We start from the raw sequence: 23,056 nt of genomic DNA, 5'->3' as shown, positions 1-23,056 counted from the left end.
TGCATGTACAAACCACTGTATTTACTGTCAAATGTAAAACATTAATCCCCCACTAAAGGAAAAAAAAATTTAAACAACTTCCAAAAACATACTAAATAACTGCTCTTACCAATATATTTTTAATGCAATGCCGGAGAATAAAACCAAAGCTTCACACAAGTGTAACACTGCCTCATGACTCAAGTTTTATTCTATTATATTTAGTGAGAGAGAAAAAGAAGGGGGTGCAGTAGTGCACCAGGTTAAGTACACATAGTACTAAGCACAAAGACACAGGCAAGGTTCCCAGTTAGAGTCCCCGGCTCCCCACCTGCCAGGGGGAATGTCGTTTCACAAGTAGGTCTGCAAGTGTCTATCTTTTTCTCCCTTTCTCTATCTCCCCCTCCTCTTTCAATTTCTCTCCATCCTATCCAAATGGGGGAGGGGGGAAATGACCTCCAGGAGCAGTGGATTCATAGCACTAGCACCAAGCCCCAGGGATAGCCTTGAAGGCAAAAGAAGGGGGTGGCAGAGTAGAGAGGAAGACCACTCAGCAGTATCTTGCATGTACAGGGCCCTGGGCTCATTATCCAACAATGAATAAAAAAAGTGCAATGGAAAAATAAGAACTTTATAGTGGTCTGGAAGGTGACACAGTGGATAAAGTACTGGACTCTCAAGCATGAGCTCTAGAGTTCAATCCCTGGCAGCACATGTATCAGAGTGATGTCTGATTCTTTCTCTTTCTTCCTATTGTTCTCACTGATAAATAAATAAAATCTTTAAAAAAAAAAAATAAAAGGAAAGAAAAATTTATGGGAAGAGAGGGAGAATGGAAGAAAAGAATAAATTTATTACTTCTACAGTTTATATTCTTTCTTCCCATTTTTAAATTAAATATTTTAAGCCCAAACAAATAAAAACAATTTACCTATTTGCCTTTTACTTTCAAAACCATGGTAAGTAGATCAGTTTCATCAGCATTATATATTTGATCTGAAGATAAACAAATAAACTCTTTGACAGTTGACACAAGAATGGTTGGCAAAAGGTAAGCTCTCCTTTAATGCCTCTTTGTGACTACTACTTTTCTGTGGTTTTAATCTAAGCAGTCAAATGGCACATCAGAGTAAGCCATTCACTGAAAGGGCTCAGGGAAACTTTTGTTTATTTAGCTTAAGTAAAACTAGTCATACAGCCCAATGCTGACTGAATGACATCAGTATTGTCATAACAGGGTTATCGGTTTTCCATTTTTCCAGTTTGTTAGATAATTCAATGATGTTATTAACATAAAATATAACTTCTCTTTATCTAAATACTAAAAATGTCAGTTTTCTATTCCATATTGTGATGAAACTTTTTAATACTACCTAGCTCATAACTATAGTGTTTTGTTAAATGCTGTTTTACTTAATAACACATACTTGAATTACATCATTTTAATCATCAGTTGCCACACAAATTTACAAAGTTTTGACAAAAATTGCACTAAACATTGAAGAATGACAGATTTGGGGGAACCAATTACTATAAACTATACTTTTCACAGATAGAAGTAAAGAGGAAGTAAAAAATTATATGTAATTAAAAAAACATATGGGGGGGTCAAGCAGTAGCACAGCAGGGTAACCACACATAGCGCGAAGTGCAAAGACCTGGTTCGAGCCCCTGGCTCCCCACCTGCAGGGGGTTTGCTTCACAAGCAGTGAAGCAGGACTGCAGGTGTCTTTCTCTCCCCCTCTGTCATCCCCTCCTCTCTCCTCTTCTCTCTGTCCTATCTAACAACAATGACATCAATAACAATAATAATAATAACCACAATAACGATAAAACAAGGGCAACAAAAGAGGAAAAAAAAGTAGCCTCCAGGAGCAGTGGATTTGTGGTGCAGGCACCAAGCCCCAGCAATAACCCTGGAGGCCAAAAAAAAAAATTTCTGATATACTGTTTTTCAGCAATTTGATATCATCTCAAGATCTTAATCATAATAGCCTTACTTTCTTTTTAATTTTATTTTATTTATTGGATACCAATAAAAAGTCTAGAGGCTTCAACATCCTGTTACTTCAGCATTTTTTGCTAACTGATCATGCTGCTAAGTCTTCATCAAGCACTGGACTTGGAGCTTGAATACTTCAGTCTAACTTTGTGAGAATGATGAAGGCTATGTTGGGGGAGAGCAAGACTCCCATCTTCCCATCTTAGGGGTGAGCGGTAGCAAACCCAACTGAGCACACATGTTGCCATGTGCAAGGACCTGGGTTCAAGCCCCCATCTCCATGTGCAAAGGAGGAAGCTCCACAAGCGACGAAGTAGTGTTACAGTTGTCTTTCTTTCTATCGCTCTCTTCTCTCTCAATCTTTCTATCCTAGCAAATAAAGAAAAAAGGTGGGTGGGGGGTAAAAGAAAAAAAAAGTCAAAAGGGAAGGGAGATACCTATAGCATTTTGTCACTACTCACGAAGCTCATCCCCAGCAGGTGGCAGAGAGACCAGGGGCTTGAACCTGGATCCTCGTGCATTGTAACATATGGGCTAACCCAGATGCTCCACCACCTCCCTCATTATTTTTCATGACACCAGAGAATGAACTCAGGCCCTCTCAACTGTGCCACACAACTACACAATCAAGCTCAATATTTTAAATGTTTTATCAATTGAGGGAAAAACACAGCACAACCGCTCTACTATCCAGAGAGCTGCCCTGCTGGAGTCCAGGGTACGTACATGTGCCAGAGCTCACCCCAGGACCTTGCACATGGCAAAGGCACACACTCTGCCAGGTAAACTCACTCCTACCCTAGACATATGCTTTGAACCAGTCAATCTGAAAAGCAACTAATCAACCCCCCGACAATTAACAGTTCCTGAAATAGTTCCTGTATTTTTGTATTCATTCAACAAAGGTCTACTAAGCACCAGCAGTATGTCAGACATTCTTTCAAGTTCCCTGGACACAGCAGCAAACAAAGTAATGAAATCTCTATCCACCTGCAATACAAATTGTAGTGGAAAAGATAAACCAAAGTTATATAGTTGAGGCAGTAATAAGTGTCACATATATAATAGTTCTTTCCCCTTTCTTCCCTACTCCAGTCAGTAAATGGTAACACCATTTATCCTGATACTTGGGCTAAGAGCCTTGAAATCTTCCTTGATTCTTCTTTCTTTAGTCCCTACAACTAATCTACAATTTTGGCTCTACCTTCCAAATATATTCTAAATCCAACTACTTCTCCTCACATCCTCCCCAACACTTTATTGCATGCCACAGTCATCACTTGGGTCTTATCACTACAAAATATCGCTTGACTGGTTTTGTTTCCTTTCTTATCTCATCTCCAGGCAAAAATCGGAATGGAGCTGGCTTAGCCTAAATTAGAACATGCTGATTCCCTGCTTTAAAAACTTTGTTGCATCTTTCTATAACACAGAGAATGATATCATTTCTGATTTGTTTGTTATCAATGGTGGCACGAGGGTGATTGTTTTTTGGTGTTTTTTGTTTGTTTAGTTGGTTTGTTTTGTTTTCCTCTAGATAGAGTAAGAGAGCTAGGGAGAAGAGAGATTCCATACCACCATTTGTGAAGCTTTCCACTTGTAGGTGGTCCCCTTTGGTGGCCTGGGCTGCAAACCCAAGTCTTTATGCATGGTGATGACTCATTCTCTTTGTGAGTCACCAGCTGACCACCACCCCCAAAGTTTCTTTCTTTCTTTTTTAAATTTTTTATTATCATTATTTATTTATTGGATAGAGATAGCCAGAAATTGAGAGGAAGGGGGAGACAGAGACACCTGCAGCCCTGCTTCACCACTTGTGAAGTTTTCCCCCTGCAGGTTGGGGCCTGGAGTTTGAACCCAGGTCCTTCCACATTGTATTATGTGTGCTCCACCATGTGTGCCACCACCTGGTCCCCAAAGTCTCTTTATAAATCTACAGAATCTAGAACCTGACTTTTCTACCATAATCTCCTGCCATTATACTTGCCCTAGAATGTTCATAATTACTGTCCCTTCTGTCCAAAAAGACTTGCCCAGAGAAAATTTGTTTCTTCACAGATTATAATTAACTGATTTCTATACAATTTTCTAATCAAACCCTGCCAGAAAATTTTCTAACCACCTCATGAAAATACCTTGTCATATACAACACTAATCACTAAACAGTATTACTTTATGTGTGCTTATTTATTCTAAGTGAGCAACTAGAATATAAGATCCATAAAAACACACTATCAAAAAAAAAATCTGTTTTACTCCCTGCTATACCCCAAAAGTCTAGAAAAATAACTGGAACATAGAAATTGCATATAAAACCAGCAAGATAACTCACTTGGAGAGTATGTTTCCTTTGCCATGGGCACAATCCAGGTTCCAGCCCACCTCCACCACAATGAAGAAAGTTTCAGTGTTATGATATCTTTCTTTCTGTCACTCCATCCCTATCTCTCTTCTTAAATTCTTTTTTTAAATATATTTTTAAATATTTTTTAATTAGGTAAGACAGACAAACACTGAGACGGAAGGGGAACACAGAGAAGGGGGAGAGAGAGAGTGAGAGAGAGAGACCAACCTGTAGCATTGCTTCACTGAACATAAAGCTTTCCCCCTGCAGATGGGGACTGAGGACTTGGAACCTGAGTCCTTGCACACTGCATTTCTATTTTCTATCTGTAAAAGTCAGTCTTGAGTGGTAAAGCCCCAGAGACAACAAAAAATATTTTTTTTCAAGAAAATAATTTTAAAAAGAAAGTGTTCAACAGGCTGGGGGGGTATGAATAGACCTGCCTACACCCATGTCCAGCAAAGAAGCAATTACAAAAGCTAGAACTCCCACCTTCTACACCACAAAAAGCATTTTGGTCCATGCTCCCAGAATGGTAAATAATAGGGGAAGTAATCCAGAGGGCTCTGCACACCCATTCCACCAGGACCCAAAGAGTTTGTCACTAGGTATCTTGTTTCTATCACATCAACAAAAGGGAAGCAAATCTGGAAACCTCCGGAGGAAGCCAGGTACTTATCTGAGAGAGAAAAGGAAAAAAGGAAAGACATCTGGAAGCAGTAGTAAGTGTAGGGGTGAACTAGAAAGGAAGTAAAGGCAGGAGTGTTGAAAAATAGGGGGAGGAATATATATATACATACACACACACACACACACACACACATATATATATATAGAGAGAGAGAGAAAGAGAGAGAGGGTGTTATGGAATCAGCCCATATCTATGACCTTGGGAGAAAGGAGGTTTCTAATGTAGGGGATGGGACACAGCACTCCATTGGTGGGAACTATATGGCATTATACCCCTATTATCTTACAACTTTTTAAGTCAATATTAAATCACTAAAAAAAGAAAGAAAGAAAGAGGTCAATAAACATTTGAGAAAATAAATCAAATCATGAATGAAGCCACTAAAATTATAAAGCTACATAATATATAAGGATTATGAACCTATGTAACATGTTAACTGAAAAAGCAAAATATAACATAATACCTCATATATTCCTAATATAATAAATTATATATCTGGGGCTGGGAGATGGTGCACTGGGTTAAGTGCATACAGTACCAAGTGCAAGGACCCGCACAAGGCACCTGGCTCAAACCCCCAGCTCCCCACCTGCAAGTGGGGTCGCTTCACAAGCAGTGAAGCAGGTCTATAAGTGTCTACCTTTCTCTCTCCCTCTCTATCTCCTCCTCCCCTCTTGACTTCTCTCTGTCCTATCCAATAAAAATGAAAAAATAGCCACCAGGAGCAGTGAATTCGTAATGCCAGCACCAAGCCCCAGTGTTAATCCTGGAGGCAAAAAAATATATATATATTCAACCTCATGCAATAAAATATAGGTAAGAATTTTTGTTTTGTTTTGTTTTGTTGGATAGGACAGACAGAAATTGAGAGGAGGGGGAGATAGAGAAGGAGAGAGAAAGACCCCTGCAGACCTGCTTCAACATTAATGAAGCGTACCCCCTAGAGGTAGGGAGTAGGGGCTCGAACCCTGTCTTTGTGTATAGTAATATGTGCACTTAGCTAGGTGCACCACCACTCAGCCACCTACATAAGAAATTATATTTTATAATTTTTAAAGTCTTTTTTTTTTTTTTAACAGAGCACTGCTCAAGCTCTGGCTTATGGTAGTAAAGAGGATTGAATCTAGGACTTTGGAGCCTCAAGCATGAGAATCTCCTGGCATAACCACTATGCTATCTACACCCGGCCCCTATATATGAAATTTTAAAGACAGAAACATAAGAGTTAGGGGCTGGGTGGTGGCACACCTGGTTGAGCACACACATTATAATGCGCAAGGACCCAGGTTCAAGTCCCTGGTCCCCACCTGCTTTCTGTCACTCCATCTCTATCTCTATCTCTATCTCTCTTTTTAAATTATTTAATATACTTTAAAATATTTTTTATTGGGTAAGACAGACAAACACTGAGACTTATGGGGAACACAGAGAAGGAGAAAGAGAAGCTTCACGAGTGGTAAAGCAGGGCTGCATGTGTCTCACTCTTTCTCTATCTCCCTTTTTCTCTCAATTTCTAGCTGTCTCCATCCAATAAATAAATAAATATAATAAAAAATTTAAAAAAGAAAAAAAGAGTTAAGATAGTGAGAAGACTAGGTTTTTCTCTGTTTCTTCTCATTTTTAAAAGTCATTGCATTACATTCTTAAAATAAATAAATGTTATTTTTTTGTTAAAACTGATGTCTTCTTTTTTAATTTCTTTATTGGGGAATTAATGATTTGCATTCAACAGTAAATACAATAGTTTGTACATGCATAACATTTCCCAGTTTTCCATATAACAATACAACCTGCACTAGGTCCTCTGTCATCCTTCTTGGATCTGTGTTGGTATTCTTCATATTGGTTAGGTCCCCTTCCCCCCACCTCTAGGAGATTGTGGTTTAGCCCTGCTAGTTTCGTGGGGCCCGCTTATCCCCGCTTATCCCCGCCCCAGAACCCCAACTGACGGGCAGACTGGTTGCGGTGGCCGCGAGAGGAGAAGGATGCAGGAGAGAGCTGTGTGGTGATTAGTTTGGGTTAGTTTATGAATCGTTGTTCGTGAATAAAGAAATACAGCTTTTTGGCCCAGCCGTGTGTCCCCAAGTCTCTGTCTCTGTCTACCGTCGTGAAGTTAGCCCGGCCCGCTGGCGCCCCCGAACTTAACAACAAATGACGCCCAACGGATATATATAAATACCAACAGATCTGTATTCTCCCCACCCACCTACCCCAGAGTCTTTTACTTTGGTGCAATACGCCAATTCCAGTTCAGGTGCTTGTGTTTTCTTTTCTGATCTTGTTTTTCAACTTCTGCCTGAGAGTGAGATCATCCCATATTCATCCTTCTGTTTCTGACTTATTGCACTTAACATGAATTTTTCAAGGTCCATCTAAGATCGGCTGAAAACAGTGAAGTCACCATTTTTAATAGCTGAGTAGTATTCCATTGTGTATGTATACCACACTTGCTCAGCCACTCATCTGTTGTTGGACACCTGGGTTGCTTCCAGGTTTTGGCTATTACAAATTGTGCTGCCAAGAACATATGTGTACACAGATCTTTTTGGATGGGTGTGTTGGGTTCCTTAGGATCTATCCCCAGGAGAGGGATTGCAGGATCATAGGGTAGGTCCATTTCTAGCCTTCTGAGAGTTCTCCAGACTGTTCTCCACAGAGGTTGGACCAATCGACATTCCCACCAGCAGAGTAGGAGGGTTCCTTTGACCCCACACCCTCTCCAGCATTTGCTGCTGTTACCTTTTCTGATGTATGACATACTCACAGGAGTGAAGTGGTATCTCATTGTTGTCTTTATTTGCATTTCTCTGACAATCAGAGACTTGGAGCATTTTTTCATGTGTTTCTCAGCCTTTGGGATCTCTTTTGTGGTGAATATTCTGTCCATGTCCTCCCCCCATTTTTGGATGGCGTTATTTGTTGTCTTGTTGTTGAGTTTGGCAAGCTCTTTATATATTCTGGTTATTAGCCTCTTGTCTGATGTATGGCATGTAAAGATCTTCTCCCATTCTGTGAGGGGTCTCTTGGTTTGGGTAGTGGTTTCCTTAGCTGTGCAGAAGCTTTTTAATTTGATGTAGTCACATAGGTTAAAGCTTGCCTTAGTCTTTTTTGTATTGGATTCATTTCATTGAAGATGTCTTTAAAACCTATGTGGAAAAGAGTTCTGCCAATATTTTCCTCTAAGTACCTGATTGTTTGTGGTCTAACATCCAAGTCCTTGATCCACTTGGACTTTACTTTTGTATTTGGTGAAATATAGTGGTTTATCTTCATTCTTCTGAATATTTCAATCCATTTTTTTCCCAACACCATCTGTTGAAGAGACTCTGCTTCCCCCATTTAATAGTCTGAGCACCTTTGTCAAAGATTAGATGTCCATAGGTGTGGGGGCTCACTACTGGGCTCTCAATTCTATTCCACTGGTCAGTGTGTCTATTCATGTTCCAGTACCAAGCAGTTTTGATGACAATGGCCCTATAATACAATTTGAGATCTGCAAGTGTGATGCCTCCGGTTCTCTTCTTTCTTCCCAAGATTGTTTTGGCAATTCTAGGTCTTTTCTGGTTCCAGATAAACATTTGTAACATTTGTTCTATTCTCCTAAAAAATGTGCTTGGGATCTTGATGGGGATAGCATTAAATTTGTAGATGGCTCTGGGTAGTATATTCATTTTGATGATGTTAATTCTTCCAAGCCAGGAATATGGAATATCTTTCCACTTTGTGTCTTTTTCAATTTCCTTGAGTAGTGACTCATAATTTTCAGTATACAAGTCTTTCACTTCTTTGGTTAGGTTTACTCCTAGATATTTTATTGTTTTTGTTGCTATAGTAAAAGGAACTGATTTCTGGATTTCAATTTCTTCTAGCTTAGTGTTTGCATAGAGGAATGCCACTAACGTTTGAATGTTAATTTTGTAGCCTGACACCTTACTTAGTATTTCCTGATGATTTCCAAAAGCTTCTTGCTGGATTCCTTAGGTTTTTCTATGTATACTATCATGTCATCTGCCAATAGGGAGAGTTTGACTTCTTCTCTTCCAAACTGTATGCCCTTAATTCCTTGCTCCTGCCTGATTGCTATGGCAAGAACTTCCAACACTATGTAGAATACTAATGGTGATAGTGGGCAGCCCTGTCTAGTACCTCATCTGAGTGGAAATGCTTCCAGTTTTCACCACTGAGTATGATGTTAGCTATAGGTTTGCTATATATAGATTGCACTATCTTCAAGAATTTTCCATCTATTCCCATTTTTGTAGTGTTTTGATCATGTTCATCAGAGATATTGGTCTGTAGTTTTCTTTTTTGGTTGTTCCCTGTCTGCTTTTGGTATCAAAGTGATGTTGGTTTCATAGAAGCTGTAAGGGAGTATTCTAGTGTCTTCAATCTTCTGGAAGACTTTTAAAAGTAGAGGTATTAGTTCTTCTTTGAAGGTTTTGTAGAATTCATTTGTAAAACAATCTGGTCCAGGACTTTTTATTTTTGGGAAGATTTTTGATAACTGTTTCAATTTCATTAGCTGTGATGGGCCTGTTCATGTTATCTACTTCCTCTTTACTTAGTTTTGGGAACTTGGTAGGTATCTAAGATATCATCCATTTCTTCCAGGTTCTCTAGCTGGGTGGCATACAGTTGTTCATATAAATGTTATTTTTTTAAAAGGAACTACTACTAAAGTTTAAATAACTAGCAATGGAAAATAGCTTCCCCTAAGTGATTGCCCAAGGTCAAAGTACATATAATCACCTAAGGAGGTTTTATAAATGTGCTCCCTACTTCCTCCATGCCTTACTCTTTCCCAAAATAAGCATTCCTAGCGTCTTATGACTGATGAATATTACATCCCGATGGTATGTTAGTGCAGGCCAAAAAAAAAAAAAAAAAAATCAACAAACTAACTCTGAAGACAGAAATACTCTAAATCAAAATAGCAGCTGTAGGGGCTGGGAGGTAGCACACTCGGGTAAATGAACTAGCCAGTAGGGTCTGTAAGTAAAGTCTTAGCTCCTGTTTTGTTTTGTTTTTTAATACTGTTTCTTCAATGTAAAAGGAATAAGCCCCACTTTGTAGATTAAAAAAAAAATAATATAGGGGTCAGGCTGTAGCGCAGCAGGTTAAGCGCACATGGCACAAAACTCGAGGACCGGCATAAGGATTCTGGTTCTAGCCCCCTGCTCCACACCTGCAGGGGGGAGGGTCGATTCACAAGCTGTGAAGCAGTTCTACAGGTGTCTATCTTTCTCTCCCTATCACTGTCTTCCCCTCCTTTCTCCATTTCCCTCTGTCCTATCCAGCAATAAAAACATGAATAACAACAATAATAATAACCACAACAATGGTAACAACAAGGGCAACAAAACAGGGAAATAAATAAATAAAATATTTTTCAAAACACATTCACTTGAGTGATAGGTTGCTTAAAATAATCTTAATTGATTAAAGAGGTCCATGCATGAGCCAAAAATGAAAAAATATCATGAATCAGGGGTTATGACTGGCTGATTCTCTACCAGAGGGAGGAAGAGAATGAAAACAAGGCCATTTGGCTGAAGGCACAACAGTAGAGAGTGCGGAAGTTAGGTCCCATATTTTGATTAACAAATGACACTCAGCAAAACAAGTTGTGAGATAGCTTCTGAATTTCTTTTCTGTAAAAGACAGCTCTCCAACAGCATAACTAAAAAAGAGCCATTAGGAAACTGTGCCTATTCCAGGAGTACAGCTTTGTAACAAGAAAACAGGTATGGATGGCAAAGGTCTACAAGGAAGTGATCCAAAACAACAGCACTTGTGTTAGAGGGTTGTAGGAAAATTTTAGTATAGTTTCCAAACATTGTATAACGTTGACATAGTGTTCTGACAACTTAAAATATTTTTTAAAAGTGAGACCTTGAGATAGTTCACCCAGTACCACAGACATCTTGTGTATGATGGACATGCTGGGTTTGAACCCAGGCCTAATATGGGAGCGCCTAACCTATGGATGGTGATGCAGTGGTGTCATTCCTCCCATTATACCTCTCTCCCTCCCACCTGTTTCAGTGTCTCCCAAAGAAAAAAAAAGAATTGGGGCTGGGTGGTGGTGCACTTGGTTGAGTGCATATGTTACAATGTGTAAAGACCCGGGTTCAAGCCCCCAGTTCCCACCTGTATGAAGAAAGCTTTACAAGTGGTGAAGCAGTGCTGCAGGTGTCTCTCTGTCTCCACCCACCTCTCAATTTCTGGCTGTCTATATCAAATAAAGATAATAAAAAACTTTTTTTAAAAAACAGAATGAAAAAATTGGGACAGGAAAGTCTCTCAGCATTGCACACATGCATAAGGCCCTAGGTTTATTAAACTACATTTAAAAAAAAAAAAAATACAGCCAGGTCAAGAGGTTGCAAAGTACACAGAACTGCCAATGCCCATGTTCAGCAGGTGGGGAAGCAATTACAGAAGCAAAACCCTCCACCTTCTGCATCCCAAAATGACCCTGGGTCCATACTCCCAGAGGGATAAAGAATAGGAAAGCGGGGAGTCGGGCTGTAGCGCAGCAGGTTAAGCGCAGGTGGCGCAAAGCACAAGGACTGGTATAAGGATCCCGGTTCGAACCCCGGCTCCCCACCTGCAGGGGAGTCGCTTCACAGGCGGTGAAGCAGGTCTGCAGGTGTCTATCTTTCTCTCCTCCTCTCTGTCTTCCCCTCCTCTCTCCATTTCTCTCTGTCCTATCCAACAACGACGACATCAATAATAACTACAACAATAAAAAAAAAAAATGACGGCAACAAAAGGGAATAAATAAATAAAATTAAAAAAAATATATTAAAAAAAAAAAAAAAAAGAATAGGAAAGCGATCAGGGGAGGGAATGGGATACGGAGTTACAGTGGTGGGAACTGTGTGGAATTGTACCTCTCTTATCCTATGGTCTTGTAAATATTTCCATTTTATAAATAAAAATTAAAAATGAATAAATAAGTAAATAAATAAGAAGTGTTGAACTCATATCATGGGGCCTCGAGTTCAACCCCCTCAGATTGCATATGCCAGAGTGATGCTCAGTTCCCTCTCACTCCCCAATGAATAAATATTTTTTAAAACTTAAAGTAGCATTCTAGCATCAACATAAATATTTTCTGTTAATCTTAAAAACTGAAATACGAAGCAAGAGAAATTCCACAAATATCTATCCCTAAAATAAAGTTCTTTACCAAGATCAAATACAGTGATCAAATCATTTCCCTAACACAGGAAAATGGAAAATGGAAAGCAGCAATTGAGCTAAAAGGAGAAAAATATTAGCTTAAAATATTACAGCTAGCTTGTTCCTGAGTGAGAAAAATCAAACAAGTATAGTAGTAAAGTCAAATAAACACAATGGTAGGGTCTTCGATGTTAATATTTCTGCCACAAAAAGGAATATACATTTCTTGGTAAAAAGAACAGCCAAATCAACCAAGAATACAAATGGTTAAAAGATGGCACATGAAATGGTGCTGGAACAAAGATACAAGATGGGAGTCAAGATGGCAGTAGCGCCTCAGGTTAAGCGCACATGGCGCAAAGCCAAGGACCTGCGGGAAGATCCGGTTCGAGCCCCGGCTCCCCACCTGCAGGGGAGTCGCTTCACAGGCGGTGAAGCAGGTCTGCGGGTATCTATCTTTCTCTCTCCCCTCTCTGTCTTCCCCTCCTCTCTCCATTTCTCTCTGTCCTGTCCAACAACGTCAACATCAATAACAACAACAATAATAACTACAACAAGGGCAACAAAAGAGAATAAATAAATAAATTTCTTTTTTAATATTTACCAAAAAAAAGGATTTAAAAAAAAAGATGCAAGCTATAAGAATGAAAATGAATGCCCTGGGAGGACAGGAGGTGGCGCACCCACTTAAGCACACATAGTACTAAGCACAAGGACCAGCTCAAGGATTCCCGTCCAGCGGTAGCGCAGAGGGTTAAGCTCGCGTGGTGCAAAGTGCAGGGACCAGCTTGAGGATCCCGGTTTTGAGCCCCCGCCCCACACACGGGGTGGGGGGAGGGGGTCGCTTCACAAGCGGTGAAGTAGGTCTGCAGGTGACTATCTTTCTCTCCCTTTCTGTCTTCCCCTCCTCTATTGATTTCTCTCTGTCCTAGACAACAGCAGCAACAAAACAGAAAAAATGGCCTACAAAAGCAGTGGATTCGTAAAGCAGACACCGAGCCCTAGCAATAACCCTGGAAGCAAGAAAATAATAAATAACAAATAATAAATAATAAATAAAGGCTGGGTGGAGTGATGCAGCTGATTGAGCACACATATTACAATGAGCCCTGGGTCCCCACCTGCAGAGGGAAAGCTTTGCAAGTGGTGAAGCAGTGTTGCAGGTGTCTCTCTCTCTCCCTCTCTATCGCTGTCTTTCCTCTAGATCTCTGGCTCTATTGAATAAATAAAAATAATTTTAAAATAATATTAATAAAGGTTTTTAAAATTAAAAACTAAAACTTAAAAAAAGATAATCAAGTAACTAATAAGCAACATGAAAAGATCATCATTAGAGAAAAGTGAATCAAAACTACAACGAGAAGGCCAGGTTTCAATCCCCTGTACCCCCTGGAAGGTGCTATGGCACCAGAGGAGGCTCTGGTGCTATGGTGTCAGACCAGGAGGGTGAAGTCACATATGTACAAGGCCCCGGCTCCACCAAAAATAAACTTACGATGAAGAGCTGGGAGATGGTTCATCTGGCAGAGCATAATCCTTGCTGTGCATGATGGCCTAAGCTGAAGTCCTAGCACTGCACGGGAGCAACGCTGGGCAGGGGGAGGTGACTGTAGACTCCTGCAATACCACTGTGTTGTGATATCTCACCTTTCTTTGTGTTTGTGTCTGGGGAGGAAGAGGGAAAAGGGAGAGGAAGAAAGAAAGAAAGAAAGAAAGAAAGAAAGAAAGAAAGAAAGAAAGAAAGAAAGAAAGGAAGGAAGGAAGGAAGGAAGGAAGGAAGGAAGGAAGGAAGGAAGAAAGAAAGAAAGAAAGAAAGAAAGAAAGAAAGAAAGAAAGAAAGAAAGAAAGAAAGAAAGAAAGAAAGAAAGAAAGAAAAGAAAGAAAGAAAAGAAAAGAAAAGGGAAGGAGACAGGCGGTAGCGCAGGTTAAGCGCAGGTCACGAAGAGCAACGACCACGGTAGGGATGCCGGTTCGCGCCCCCAGCCTCCCACCTACAGGGGAGTGGTTTCACAGGCAGCGAAGTAGGTCTGTAGGTGTCTCTCTTTCTCTCCCTCTCTCTGTCTTCCCCTTCTCTTTCCATTTCTCTCTGTCCTAACAACGATGACATCAATAACAACAATAATAGTAACTACAACAACAATGAAAAACAAGGGCAATAAAAGGGAAAATAAATAAATAAATATTATTAAAAAGTAAAGAAAGAGAGAAGAAAAATGCACAAGAAAAATGAAAGCATATGGACATATAGGGGCTGAGTAGTACACCCACCTCAGTGGTGGTTCACCCATAATATCACAGTCAAGGACCCAGTTCAAAGTCCCCAGGTCCCCACAGGCAGGGGAAGAGTGTCATAGGTGTCTCTCCTAGTCTCTTTCTCTCTCTCCCTCTGTCTTACCCTCCATCAAAAAATAAAAATGGAAAGGGGGAAAAAAAGCCAAACATAAAAATATAGCCACTGATAGGAACAAAGTTATAGTGCAAGCACAGAGAGCCAAGAATACCCTTGGTGGATTGAAAAAAAAAAAAGAGGAAACGAGGGAGGAAGGAAGGAAGGAAGGAAGGAAGGAAGGAATGAATAAGGAAAGAAGAAAGAATGAAGAAAAGAAAGAAAGAAAGAAAGAAAGGAAGGAAGGAAGGAAGAGAAAATATGTCCACATAGGGGCCAGGCAGTGGCGCACATAACAGTGCACAAGGAAGGATTCAGGCTCAAGCCCCTGGTCCCCCCACCTGCAGGGGGAAAAGCTTCACAAGTAGTGAAGCAGGGCTGCAGGTGTTTCTCTGTCTCTTTCCCTTTCTATCTTCCCTTGCCCTCTCAAGTTCTCTCTGTCTCTATCAAAACTAAATCAATAAACTATTGTTTAAAAAGAAAATATGTCCACACAAAAGTTAGTATAAAATATTCATAGAAGCACAATTCATAATAATCCCAAATGAAAGCAACTTAAAATTGATGAATAAATGAAATGCATATATATTGAAATACTATCTGCAATAAAAAGGAAGAAACTACAAACAAGCTACAATATGATGAACCCTCAAAAACATTGTACTAGATCAAAAAATTGTGTGTGTGTCTATGTGTATGTTTGGGTTGCTTATTTTGCACAATTCAAGAACTGGGGAAATAACATCTTCTGTAACATAACAGATTTTCTTTTTTTTTTTAAGATTTTATTTATTTATTAATGAGAAAAATAGGAGAGAGAAAGAACCAGACATCACTCTGGCACATGTGCTACCAGGGGTGGAACTCAGGACCTCATGCTTGAGAGTCCAAAGCCCTATCACTGAGCCACCTCCCAGTCCATGAAATAACAGATTTTCATGCTTGAGGCACCAGGGGTGCAGGTTTAGTCCTCAGCACCACTGTAAGCTAGAGCTGAGCAGTGCTCTGGGAATGAATAAAATAAACAAATGTGTGTGGATATATTGTTAGAAAAGTCATGCTGGGCTTTTCAATGTTTTCCTATGCAAAAATGGATCATGATTTTTCTGACAACTCAACAGATAAAGATACAGATACATAGATTCTATTGTTTGAAATGTACAGAGTAAGCAACCTCATAAAAACAAAAAGGAAGGGGGCCCAGCGGTAGCGCAGTGGGATAAGCCAGGCCTAAGGATGCGAGTTCAAGCCCAAGGCTCCCCACCTACAGAGGGGTCGCTTCACAGGCGGTGAAGCAGGGCTGTAGGTGTCTGTTTTTCTCTCCCCTTCTCTGTCTTCTGTCTTTTCTTTCTCTCTCTCTCTCTCTCTCTCTAGATTTCACTCTGTCCTATCCAACAACAACGACAGCAAATAACAACAACAACAATAAATAACAAGGGCAACAAAAGGGGGAAAAAGGGCCTCCAGGAGCAGTGGATTTGCAATGTAGGTACCAAGCCCCAGCAATAACCCTGGAGGCAAAAAAAAAAAAAAAATAGTGACTGCCCAGGGAAAGAGGGGAGACAGATTAAAGAATGGCCACTAATTGGAGTGGAATTTCTTTTGAGGGTGATGGAAATGTAAAAGTAGATTTGTGGGGTCAGGCAGTGGCGCAGTGGGTTAAGCCCATGTGGGGCAAAGCACAGGGACCGGTGTAAGGATCCTGGTTCGAGCCCCGGCTCCCCACCTGCAGGGAAGTCGCTTCACAGGCGGTGAAGCAGGTCTGCAGGTGTCTATCTTTCTCTCCCCCTCTCTGTCTTCCCCTCCTCTCTCCATTTCTCTCTGTCCTATCCAACAACAAACAACTTCAACAATGGCAATAATAATAACCACAACGAGGCTACAACAACAAGGGCAACAAAGGGGGGGGGGGAATGGCCTCCAGGAGCGGTGGATTCATGGTGCAGGCACCAAGCCCAGCAATAACCCTGGAGGAAAAAAAAAAAAGTAGATTTGTGGTAATTGTTTTGCATGACTCTAAATATATGAACAAGAGTGAAGTGTACACTTTAAATGAATGATCTGTAGATATTTGAAGGACATTTTAAAATGCTATTTTAAAGGCATACATATTTTACTGTTATATTAAGAATTTTTTTAAAAATCTGAAATAGCAAGGAAGATTGAATGTTAACTAAAAAGTACACACAGAATAAACTGAGGAAATTATTCCACTGGATAAGTAATATAAAAGAAGACGAGATACACAGAGATGAGATTTAGAAAAAAATGAGTATAAGGAGCTACTATTCATGAGTGAATTGTAATCAATATTTAAATATTAGCACTGAAAAGACAGAATTGGTATTGTTTTTTTAAAAATGACATAACCTCACATTTCATGGGCTTCTTTTTTCATCTGCAACATAAGGACTTAAATCTAACAAAATAAAATTTAAGCTGCTTTCCCAATAGAATTTGCTAGGCAACCACCTCTATATGCATAAGTATGCTCAGGCCTCTCAGAATTACACACACAAGAAAGAAAGAAAGAAAGAAAGAAAGAAAGAAAGAAAGAAAGAAAGGGAGGGAGGGAGGAAGGACACAACCTTCTGATATATGGGAACTGACTAATATCGCATTTTCTATGTAATGGTAAGGGTAGTTATATAATAAAAAAGTCCAAGCCATTGGGACTTGTCATACATAAAAGAAATATTAGAAAGATAATTTAGGAACACGGCACGGGAAGCAAGTAATGACACACAAGTAAAACTGGCAAAGGGAAAAGTCTGGTTAGGCAGTGTCAAAATGATTTTTTGTTTAGTGCAGGATTTTGGTGGGTGGATACGCTAATTATTCTACCTATCAATTTACTGCAAGGCTGTTCTTCAGTTACAAAACCTGTCTTAGAAACAGGTAAGAATTGGTACCTTAAAACTGCTACCACAAAAGCTGGAAGAAAGGGTCAGGTGGTGGCATCCCCGGTTAAGTGCACATATCACCATGCATAAGGATCCGGGTTCGAGCCCCCACTCCCCACCTGCAAGGATTACACTTCACGAGTGGTAAAGCAATCTGCAGGTGTCTATCTTTCTCTCTTCCTCTCTACGCTTCATTCTCAGCTTTTCTCTGCCCTGTCAGATAAAAGAAGAAAGGAAAATAGGGGGCTGGGCGGTAGTGGTCACTGGCATAGAGTACAAAGAACAAGGACTGGTGCAAGGATCTCGGTTTGAGCCCCGCCCCAGCTCCCCACCTACAGGGAAGTCACTACATAAGCGGTGAAGCAGGTCTGCAGGTGTCTATCCTTCTGTTCCCCTTTCTGTCTCCCCCTCCTCTCTCAATTTCTCTCTGCCCTATACAACAACAGCAGCAACAATAATGGAATAAAGATGGCCGCTAGGAGCAGAGGATTCATAGTGCTGGCACCCGGCCCCAGCGATAACCTTGGCGGCAAAAAAAAAAAAAAAAAAAAAAAAAACTGGAAGAAATAGGAAAGATGAAGCCAGGTGGTGGGGCACCTAGTTAAGTGCACATATTGCAATGTGCAAGGATTATTACAAAATTCAAGTACACTGTCCCCACCTGCAGGGGGAAAGAAGCTTCATGCTGTGAAGCAGTACTGCAGGTGTCTGTCTCTCTCCCTCTCTACCTCCTCCTCCTCTCTCAATTTCTCTGTGTAGCCTATCAAAGAATAAATAAATCTAAAAGAAGGAGAAGAAGGGAGAAGGGGAGGGAGGGAGGGAGAAAGATTATGAAGATGGTGAAAGGAAATTGAGATTTCTAGTTGAAAGTAGCTAGGTAGCTAGCTGGTGGAGGTGCAAGGGATATAAAACATCAAGTTTATACACACTACTTCTCAGACGGAAATAAGGAAAAAATGAGATCACCCCCGATGAGCAGGGACAAGCTAGACTAAAAACAAAGACGGTGGGTACTATAGAATATTTTACTGTAGGGTGTTCAAATGATCGACTCTTACGCCTAGCAGTAAGTTAAGAGTCCAAAAATGAAATGTCCCTGATAATGATGCAGGATCCAGGAAAAGATGATGAAAACAGCAGTTTTTAAATCTTTTTTTACCATGTTCCCTTAAGTAATTTCTCAAGTCATCTAACCTACACACTTTCCAGTGGAAGAACACAATAAATTTTAAGGAGAATGGGTAACTTAAAGCTTAAACATAATAAATATAGATTAGCTAGCCCCTCATCCCCAGATATAATTACCTGAGGTAAAACAATAAGCCAGGTCCCAAAATATTACGTACAATAAAATACTTTTAAAGAAAGAGCGCATTCATATAATGTTTGCTTTTATAACCTTCATATATCCTAATATATTGCTAGAACTGCTCCATTTTATATTAGTGGTGCTAATTCCTTACTGTGACTAATTTAAAAATCAAACTTTAGCACAGGAATATATGTGCAGGAAAATACAGTAAATGTAGGGTTAAGTACTATCCTAGGCTTCCAGCATTAGTTGGGTGGTTTTAAAATATACTCCCTGAGGATTCAGGAGGGGAGTGTGAGGGTTACCTATTATTAAATCAGATACCAGAAAACTGCAGGTGGTAGTTTGACACAAATATGCATTGCTATTCAGTGGAGAGTTAACATATCACAAAAACCTAAATCAAGGGAAATGGCCGGTAGCACAGCGGGTTAAGCGCATGTGGCGCAAAGCACAAGGGCCGGCGGAAGGATCCCAGTTCGAGCCCCTGGTTTCCACCTACAGGGGAGTCGCTTCACAGGCGGTGAAGCAGGTCTGCAGGTGTCTGTCTTTCTCTCCCCGTCTTCCCCTCCTCTCTCCATTTCTCTATCCTATCCAACAACAACGACATCAATAAACAACAAGGGCAACAAAAGGGAATAAATAATTTAAAAATTTATTTTAAAAAAAAACCTAAAATCACTAACATGAAAGGCATTACTTATAGAAACCAAGAATGGTTAACCACTGAACACAGCAACCAACTCTAGACAACTGCTGGGATTCTGATAAAGTCACCTTCCTAAAAACTACTCCTAAAAACCAGTGGGAGCCAGGCTTGGCTGCCACATTTCTTAGTAGAATATTGAAGAAGAATCCTCAGTAACTCTAGTTACATCTCATTTTATTAAAACCAAGTTATCAATAGCCACTACTGTGCTCAGAAGTAAGAAACCCCTAGATTTTATACAAGATGATGAAATGAGGATCATTCATTCTTCTAAACTCATGAAAATGCAAAAAAAAAAAAAAAAAAAGTGGGGGGGAGAAGCATGGGTATCATGATCAGAATGCAATAACAGGCAAATGGCAGAACACTAAGGCTAGACAGGGATGGCACTGAAAAACTGCAAACAATGTGGCCAATGTGGCCTGGGAAAGGACGCTGTGCAGGTGGCAAGAGGAGGAAAAGTCTTCAACTTGCCCCTCCTTCCAACACTCTTTCATGAGGCAACTCTCCCCATGAATAAACAGTGAGTAAGAACTTTTTTAAAAGAGCAGCAACCCCAGAGGGCATAAGGTGGGGAAGATAAGCATCTCTTGGCTGAGTGGACATCTGAGGGTCTCACACAAAACAGAGGAAGATGAATTAGGTCAGGGCATTGGTAAACTGAAAGGGTGAGGTACTTCAAAATTGGGCTGGGTGAGTAACAGGAAGTACCAGTAGAGAGGAATCCCCAACTGAAGCAGCAACAGAATTCAGACACTGGATCTATACTGTTAGAATCGGAATCGCCACTCTTCCACTTTTATTTTCTCTGTGGACTTTGGCAAGTCACTTAACCTCTCTGTGCCCTCTCCGAAAATGAGGGTAATAACAGCATCTGCCTGACAGGATCCTTTGATGACTTGTTTTATCTGTATATCTCTTAATACAGCCTCTTGCACTGTGCTCAGTCAATGGCACCTAAGTGTTGCTAAATAATCTTAAGTAGCTAGGGGGTTATATTAACATCTACAAATAAAATAAAGATATGTGAGCGAAGTAAAGGTAGCTTGGGGAGGGTGCAGGGCATAACTTTTTCTCAGCTAGGAGACCACCTCGAGGTTGCACCCAGGAGAGGGTTCTCCTGACTGGGTTCCAGGGAACACCCGCTCTCAGGAGAGGAGTGCGAAATAAGGGGAACTTGCTTCCTTCCAGGCCTTAGATTTTCAGGAACTTGTCTCAGAGAAGTGGTTGTGATTTTTTTTTTTTTAAGGAGGCACGAATTTAACATCCAAGCAACAGACCACGCAGTGAAATTGTGTTTTGTCTGATAAGCGGGACTCCCCTTGTCTGGGGCAGCACAGGGCTTGAGCCGGAGTGAGAAGGGGGATGTCCTCGGGGAAGATCTGTTACGATCCACCATCTGTCCGACGCGCTCCAGCTGCCTGCCGGGCGGCGCCAGCCGGGGAGCAAGAACGAGGTTCCCCCATCCCTGAGGGAAGCAGGCGTGGGCACGGACCACCGGGAGGGGACTCCACACCGGGGTTGTGAGAAAGACACGCCTCGCAGTGGAAGCTGTTCGGCAGGATCTCCCCGAAGAGAGGGGTCGATCGCTGCGGACCGAGCCGATCGCTGGCTGGACACACACAGCCCCGGAGGAATCTGTGCCCCGGTCCCGCCCGTGCCTGCCCGTCGGCGGCCCCGGTACCCGGGATACCTGAGCGTGGGCCCGATGCAGGCCGTGTCGGTGCTTTCAATCTCTCGCAGAATCCGCTCGTGCTCAGCAGCGGTCTCCAGGCTCTCCGCCTCCGCCATCTTTGCCCGATCCATGGACTGGGGGCGCCCGGCAGTGCGTCCCCTCCCTCCGCTCAGTTCACCTTTCACTCCCTCTAACCCCAGGCTCGCCGGCCACCCCAGCCTCCGACTGCCCGCTGGACAGACCCCTCCCTCGGGTTAGACACGCCCCCTTACGTCACCTCGTATGCCACGTTCCGCGCAATGCTCGCTGGGACTCGTAGTTCTCTGGATAATAGTATCTGGATTCCTCTCATTTATTCATTGACTACACTAATATGTTTTGAAAGCCACACTATAAGACAGCAACAGAAACTGCAGGAACTGTAAACTTGAAGTCATTAAAAGTTATGAAATGGATTTATTCAGATATACTTAGGAATATTTAAATGATTATCATAATACATTTAAAGCCATGAATCCCGTGTCCTACTAAAAGGTCCACAGAACATTTCCCCACAGCCTTTCAGCTAAACAAGCAGATAACAGCTTGTTGCAAATACAGCTAAAGCACCCGACAGAACTTGTTGTAAATGCAAAATAGCTGAGTTCTGCTACTCTAAGCTATTGCAGATTTTCCCGTCTTCAAAAACCATTCCCACTCCTCAGCACCCAATGTTTGTACATTTCCGCTTGATTTGTAGTAAATGAAAACGTTGAATTATTATTTTAGACTTTCATTTAACTGCCATTTTAGCATTCCTGTGGTATTCATTTAAAAAAAAAGAAAGACACTGTATGTGAAGTGGTGGCCAAAGCCAAGCAATGACTTACCTGTAATTCTGTAATCCTGTTGCACCCATAATGCACAAATGTAATCCTACAAATTCTTCTTTAAGATCTCTGCCAAAAAGTGCAAAAAGTTCTATAAAAGCAAATAATAACAAAACACAAAGTAAATTTCTGAAGATAATGATCTTACAAGTTGGGAGGGGTGTTGATTTGCTGGAAGAGTGAGAAAACTCTAGTTTTTCTAGAAAACTAGAAAATCCTAAAACCAAGAAATAAGACAGAATGTGACTCAAAGCCAGTTCTGAGAACCGCGTTCAGTGATCACTTCTGGCTGTGAAAGATTCATGGAGAGACTGGGCCTGGAAAGTTTTAAAGGTGTGACTGGAAGGTGTGAGGAGCACCCAGTCAGCAAGAACTTCATTTACAGGGCTGTGTAGAGAAGTAGTAGTATAAAACCATGCTGGCAAGATACCTTGCAGTGAGAATCCAGCAAAGAAATTTGTAGTTTATTCTAGTAGCTTCACTAATTTAACAACAAAATGTATCAGAAGTGCCTGTAAAGTTTGATGCAAATTAAAAGTCCTGTATCTGGACTTTTTTTTTTCAGGCATTTGCATCTAAAATACCAGATTATTTTTTTTTAATTTGATAGGACATAGAGAAATTGAGAAGGAAGGGAAGAATGATGATAGAAAGATAGATAGATAGATAAAGAGAGACAACCTGCAGCCCTGTTTCACCACTCATGAGGCTACCCCTTATAGATGGAGACTCAGGACTAGAACCTATGTCTTTGTGCATGTGAGTTCAACCAGGTGCAGTACTGTCCAACCTCCCTGGAACTGAATTTAAAAACTAATTTATTGATCAATGCTTGAGTCTTGACATAGCACAATTAATGGGGAGAGTGAGTTGTAAGGATATAAAGGTTCAATGGACTTTGGGTTTTTTGTTTGTTTGTTTACCAGAGCACTGCTCAACTCTGGTTTATGGTGGTGCTGGGGTATTGAACCTGGGACCTCAGAGCCTCAGGCATGAAA

At 40.9% G+C, this 23,056-nt stretch overlaps 1 protein-coding gene across 3 annotated transcripts in view; it reads right to left on the bottom strand.

Annotated features, from left to right (window-relative positions):
- The window catches only part of EXOC6B (exocyst complex component 6B), a 615,405-nt gene extending 593,992 nt beyond the window's left edge, over nt 1-21,413 (bottom strand). For all 3 annotated transcript variants that reach the window (XM_007523677.3, XM_060187119.1, XM_060187121.1), the window contains exon 1: nt 21,208-21,413. In XM_007523677.3, coding sequence (XP_007523739.1) covers nt 21,208-21,320 — 113 coding nt within the window. In that variant the 5' untranslated portion in view covers nt 21,321-21,413. The remainder of the gene's footprint in view (nt 1-21,207) is intronic.
- Nucleotides 21,414-23,056: the final 1,643 nt, after the last annotated feature.

This window comes from Erinaceus europaeus, chromosome 3 (assembly GCF_950295315.1).
Source record: "Erinaceus europaeus chromosome 3, mEriEur2.1, whole genome shotgun sequence".
Lineage (NCBI taxonomy): Eukaryota > Metazoa > Chordata > Mammalia > Eulipotyphla > Erinaceidae > Erinaceus > Erinaceus europaeus.
Note: the sequence above shows the minus strand (reverse complement) of the source record. Positions and strands in the feature narration are given on the sequence as shown.